The 6130-nt window shown below is 53.4% G+C and overlaps 1 protein-coding gene across 2 annotated transcripts in view; it reads right to left on the minus strand.

Annotated features, from left to right (window-relative positions):
• The window catches only part of SGCA (sarcoglycan alpha), a 12017-nt gene extending 11277 nt beyond the window's left edge, over positions 1-740 (minus strand). For both annotated transcript variants that reach the window (XM_025361644.1, XM_025361643.1), the window contains exon 1: positions 654-740. In XM_025361644.1, coding sequence (XP_025217429.1) covers positions 654-690 — 37 coding nt within the window. In that variant the 5' untranslated portion in view covers positions 691-740. The remainder of the gene's footprint in view (positions 1-653) is intronic.
• Positions 741-6130: the final 5390 nt, after the last annotated feature.

Genomic DNA, 6130 nt, shown 5'->3' on the forward strand with positions numbered 1-6130 from the left:
GGGGGGAGTGTGTGAGGATGTGTGTGAGGATGTGTGAGGGTGTGTGTGAGGGTGTGTGTGGGGGGGGTGTGTGTGAGAGTGTGAAAGGCACTGGGAAAAGAATCCCATGCTAAATGCCCAAGAGCCCGGATGAGAGGAAGAGGGGGCCCGGAGCCTACAGAAGGGGAAGGGTAGCCATTCTGTGCCTGGAGACCCCACCTTCCTCCCCTGAAATACAGGGAAGGAAAAGGCCTGCCCTAGAGGCCAGTAGGAGCTGAGCAAAAGGAATCCTAAGCCCAGGAGAGGAGCAGAGGACTTGGCCGCCAGCTCCACCCTCCCTCCCAGGGCCAAATTTAGCCTCTGGGCTCAGAAGCTGCTGCCCAGCCAGCTCATTAAAGGGTCCGCGACCCTCTGGGCTTGCGCTGTCAAACCCACCCCCGCCCTAGGACACCTCCAGCTCTCAGAGCTCCCAGCCCCCTCATCCCAGAGCCCAGCTCCCAGCCCCATTCCCTGGAACCCCAGCTGGCCATGGCATTAACACCCCAAAGCCCTTCTGACCCCTGCCTCACCCAACCCAGATCCCTGTTCTGCGGGCCCTCCATACCTCCATCTTACCACCCCTAAATCCTACCCCCTCAGCCCAGGCCTCCCCCTTGAGCAAGGCCCCAACTTGCCCACGAGGAGAGGAGTCCAGAAGAGTGTCACAGCCATGGCTGTCTGGCCTGGCCCGCCCCATGAATGACAGAGACAGGGGGCAGGGAGGAGAGGAGGGAAGGAGGGAGGTGGCTTGGGGCAGCTGGGTGCCAGCATCAGCCTCCCCTCCCTGCCTGGAGCAGGCACTGAATCTGGGATAGACACGCTCGTCACATTCATTGTCCCTCCGATCGTCCCCTCCAGTGGCCACAGTGTTTTCTAAACCACCAACCTGGCCACCTCCATCCTTCCTTAAAACTCTAATGCTTCTCATGGCCCCTGAGTTCCCAGCTCATCTCCAGTTGGTGGCTTTCTGGCCTGTCCTGAAACTGGCCAGTTGGTCTAGAATCCCATCCTCTGCCCCCACCTTCCCAACCCCAGGCCCCTGCCCAGCCTCACTCCGCTCCTGCCTAGCTTGGCAGACTCTCTCAAGTCTCCATGCCATCACCCAGGCTGTTCCCTCTGCCTGCAGTTCCCTTCCCATCTTGATTCAAGCAGCAACCTTCCAGTCACCTTTCCAGACTCTGCACAGATGTCCTCTCCTCTCTGAAGCCTTTCTGACCTCCCTTCCGCTGTTAGGCCAAGCTGGGTGACCCCTCAGCCCCTGCGTGCTTTCCTGGGCACAATCCCACCGCACAACACTGCTCCAAGCTCCTCGAAGACTAGGATCTTGTCATGTTTGTATCCTTGGGCCTGGCACAGGGCCTGGAAACTAGTAGGTGTAGCCGGCTGGTGGCAGTTTCCTTAACAGCAAATGTAGGTGCCATCCACCCAGCCTTTATCCCCAGTCCAAGCACTTCAGTTGGAAGTCTAGCAAGCCCGGGACAGGACCAGCCAGGTAGAGACAGCTGAGCGGAGGAGGCGCCTTCTCTGGCCCATGGAGTCAGGGCTCAGTGCACAGACTCGGAAGCCTGGAGGTGGGCACGAGTCCCACCTTGGCCACTTGCTGGGGATGCAGCCTTGAGTGTGCCATTTGCCCTCTAGCCCATTTCCACAACTATAAACTGGCAAGAATAGTGCTTGCCTCTTGGCATCATTGTGAGGACTCCACAAAGTAATGAATGCAGTGCATATTTATGGAACACCTGCTATGTATCAGACATTGAAGTTGCAGAGGTAGGCAAACCTCTGCCCACGTGGAGGTCACCTGCCAGTGGGTAATACCAGCTAGCCCTGCCAGTTACTGTGCTGAGAGTCTTACATATATCTACCTATATTACCTCATTCCACCCCCTCAGCAGTTCCATGAGGCAGGTATTATTACTGTGCCCATTTAACAGATGATAAAACTGAGGCACAGGGGTGTATACCTTCCGCAAGGCCACATTGCTGATGAGTAGAATGCAGGCAGATGGCTTAGCCCAGTGCCTGACTCAGTCAATGACAACTGCCGATGTACTTGCCGGCCCCGCTTGCCCTTCCTTCCTGCCTCTGCCAAAGGATCTCAGTCCAGGGGTGATGGGGCAGGGTGTCCTCTCCCCAGGTCTCCTACTTAGGGCAGGCACAGGGGCACTCTCCCCAGGTGCCCTGAGAAGGGAGCAGGGACCTATGGCTGCCAGGGTTCCCAAATCCTTGATGCCTGTGTGAGCGCTCCTCCAGGGCCTCAAGATGACAACAAAATACTCCAGGCAAGGATCGCTTGGGTCCAGCCTACGGGCACAGGTGTTGGCCTGCAGATGGGGTGACTGGTAGGCAGGTTATTCAGTCCTTGTCCCTTCCTCTCTCTCTCTCTCCACCCGATTGACCTGCTCATCCCTGGAGAGTCACCAAATTCCAGAGTCAGCGTCCCCTCGGGCAAGGTGGCATTTGTCCCAGCATCACCTGGCCATCTCTCTGTCTTCTCAGAGACAGAGGGAGGGAGGAAGAAAGGTTCTGGATGCAGAGGGAGAGTCTGAGGGCTCTGGGGGAGCAGGCAGAAGTGCCAGCGCCCGGGCAGCTGCCCAGCCTCATCCCTGAGCCTCTCCATGTGACTCCCCGCCCCCCACTGTCCCCCTAACTATTTTTGGAGCCACCCACTCAGCTGTCTTAAGGTAGCAGTGCCTGGCCCCAGTGTCACCAGGCCCTTGGAGGCCAGCCTTCCTTAATGAAAAGCTGCAGCCACTTCCCCATCGGATCTTCCTTGCCCAATTCAGGGGAGCCAGGGACTGTCCCACAAGCCAGAAAGTCCCCAGAAACCCTCCTCAGACCCCTCAGCCATCAGAGGATCTTCCCACTCAGAGCTGTCTGGTTTGCAGCCTGCTGCTTGTAACACACACAGCACCTTCTGTCTATTGGGCCTAGGGGTGGGAAGGAGGGTCTTTAAACTTCTTAGTTTGAAAAATTTACAGCATACTGTCATAAGCCCCCATGTATCTGTCACCATGCTTCAACAATTATCAACTCAGGGCCAATCTAGTTTCTTCTATACCCCTCCTGATTAATTTCATCCATCAATATTTCAGTGTGTATCTTTAAATGATAATGAGTCTTTTTAACATAATTACATAACATGTTCAGTTATTAACATCATCAATAAAATTCCTTAATATCAAACTTCTAGTGTTCAAATTTCCAATTTCTTGTAAATATATATATATATTTTACAGTGTATTTGTTTGAATCAGGATACAAAGAAGGTACACACATTGCAACTGATTGATGATTGATAGGGCTCTTTTTCTTTTTTTTTTTTTTTTTGAGACAGAGTCTCGCTCTGTCACCCAGGCTGGGGTGCAGTGGCATGATCTCGGCTCACTGCCACCGCTGCCTCCCAGGTTCAAGCAATTCTACCTCGGTCTCCCAAGTAGCTGGGATTACAGGCACATGCCACCACACCCAGCTAATTTTTGTATTTTTAGTAGAGACGGAGTTTCACCATGTTGGCCAAGCTGGTCTGAAACTCCTGACCTCAAGTGATCCACCCACCTGGGCCTCACAAAGTGCTGAGATTATGGGTGTGAGCCACTGTGCCCAGACATGGCTCTTTTAAATTTCTTCAAATCTGTAGGTTCCCATACATCTTTCTCTCTCTTTCTTTTTTCTTTCCTTCCTTCCTTCCTTCCTTCCTTTCCTTCCTTCCCTTTCTCCCTTTCTTCCTTCCCTCCCTCTCTCCTCCTTCCTTCCTTTCTTCCTTTCTTCCCTCCTTCCTCCTCCTTCCTTCCTTCCTTCCTACCTTCCTTCCTTCCCTCCTCTCTCTCTTTCCTTGAAGGAGCCAGATAATTTCTTCTGTAGTTTTTTGTCCTCTGGATTTTGCTGATTGCACCTCTATGGTGATCTTTAACATGTTCCTCCCACCTCCATACTTCCTGTACGTTGCATTTCCTGTACATTGTTATCTCCTGTAAATCGTAGTTGGATCTAGAGGCCTCATAATGTTTACGTTCAATTTCCTTCGTTGAGACCACTTCATAGGTAGTGATAGTGTTCTTCCATTTGAAGGCACATCATGCGTTTCTGTGGTCTTGGCAGTGTCAGTGCCTCCGCCATTAGCTTTTTATTTTGTGTGTGTGTGCAGAATAGTGATATTCAAATTTGATCACTCTGATCACGCCTTCCTTTATTAGCTGGAATAACTATAGACAGAAACTGCACCTTGAGATTTGGTTACTGAGTGGGAAAGTTCGTATAAGAAAGACAAGAGAAACGCTGGACTCTACCTGTATTAAACAGTTTCAGAATAAAGAGCTGACTCCCTAGCATCCTCCAAACTCTGGCCAGTCTACTACTATTTTGGTAGTAGTAGAATGATGAATACATGGTTTACACTGATCTGATTGCTTCAGTTCATTGAAACTAGGGTCCCTTCTGGTGCTCATATTATCTATCTTTAACTCTCCATTTTGTCCCAGTTGGGGCGTCGGTCGGGGTAGCTGGAAGGGTCGGGGCTCACACCCCGCCTTGCACAGCTGGTGCCTGTGCCGTGCTGCAGGCTCCACCGGGACTTCCCCGGCCTCTGCCTCACTCCTGCGGCCCAGCCCTGCCCTGAGCTAGTCGCTTCTCTGTCCTCGCCTTTTTGGCATCCGCATCCGTCTCTCCAGCTCTCTGCCCCGTCTCTGCCCACCAGTGCCTAAATGTAAGCCCTCTGGTCCTTTGTCCCTGTATCTCCCCATCCCAGTGAATATTTGCTGCATGAACGAATGAATGAATGAATGCTATCCAGTGTGTCTCATTCAGCTTCAGTCTCTGTGCACCTGTCTCTAAATCTCTTGAGGTCTGAGGCCGTGTTTTCTTTATCTGCATCTATACGTTGCCGTGAGGGACAAAGGAAAGGGCTTCTCGTCATTGTGATCTGATTCTCGCATCTGCCTCCCAGACTCCACCCACATCTTTCTCCCCCGTCCCGTTCACCGCCTCCAGCGCAGCAACAAAGACTGCGACCCGGCCAGTCAGCCACGAGAGGGCGCATTCGCTGGCGCCTGCCCGGTCTTGCGCCTGCGCGATGTTGGGGCGGAGCGGGAGTCGGGGGCGGGATGCCTGCGGAGCGCACCGCCGGGGCTGGGGATGCGCGTCAGCAGTGCGTGCCGGGCGCCGCAGTTACAGGGGGCGACGCAGGAGGGAACCCAAGGCCACGAGCTCCATCTCGTCCTCCCCTTCCTGATCCAGAAGACGCTCTAATCTATAGGGGGACAAGAACCCGCACGGAGGCAGGGGGCTGGACATAATGATCTCTTCCCGGTCCCACCTCCACCCATCCCACCATCTGTATCAAGCCTCCGACTTCCAAGGACATTTCTATATCCCCCCCAGACATTTTGGGATACCAGCCTGGAGACCTAAATGTACCCAGAATCTCCCGCCTTTTTATCGGCGAATTTCAGCCCTCAAAGGGTTCCGTGAGCCTCTGACTGCCCAAATCCATCACATGAGTTGGAATGCCAGGGACCATTCCCGGCCAAACGTTAGCTTACAGGAGAAAGAGAGAAGAGGAGGGACTGTCCGAGGTGCCTCGGCACTATGCCTGCACAGCTGGATCTCTGCACACGGAGCCCTGGGCCGTTTCCACCCAGACGCTCCCACTCCATCAAGCGGGGGTAAGAAGGATCAATGAGATAATGGAAGCGAAAGGGCTTTGCTAACTGTAAAGCTCTGGAGAAAGTAAGGGTGTTTTATTTATTTATAACTGACAGTGCAAGGTAATAGCTGCCCAGGGCCAGCCCACAGGCAAAGCCCAAGCCCAAATCTAAAGTCAGATTTAGAAGTCACCATTCACTGATAGAAGGATTGGGAAAATAAGGCCAGGCACAGTGGCTCACGCCTGTAATCCCAGCACTTTGGGAGGCCGAGGTGGGCAGATCCCGAGATCAGGAGTTCCAGACCAGCCTGGCCAACACGGTGGAAACCCCATCTCTTCTAAAAATAATTAGCCCGACGTGGTGGTGGGCGCCTGTAATCCCAGGTAATCAGGAGGCTGAGGCAGGAAAGTCTATTGAACCCGGGAGGCAGAGGTTGCAGTGAGCTGAGAGCGTGCCATTGCACTCCA

The sequence above is a fragment of the Theropithecus gelada genome, chromosome 16 (assembly GCF_003255815.1).
Source record: "Theropithecus gelada isolate Dixy chromosome 16, Tgel_1.0, whole genome shotgun sequence".
Taxonomy (NCBI): Eukaryota; Metazoa; Chordata; class Mammalia; order Primates; family Cercopithecidae; genus Theropithecus; species Theropithecus gelada.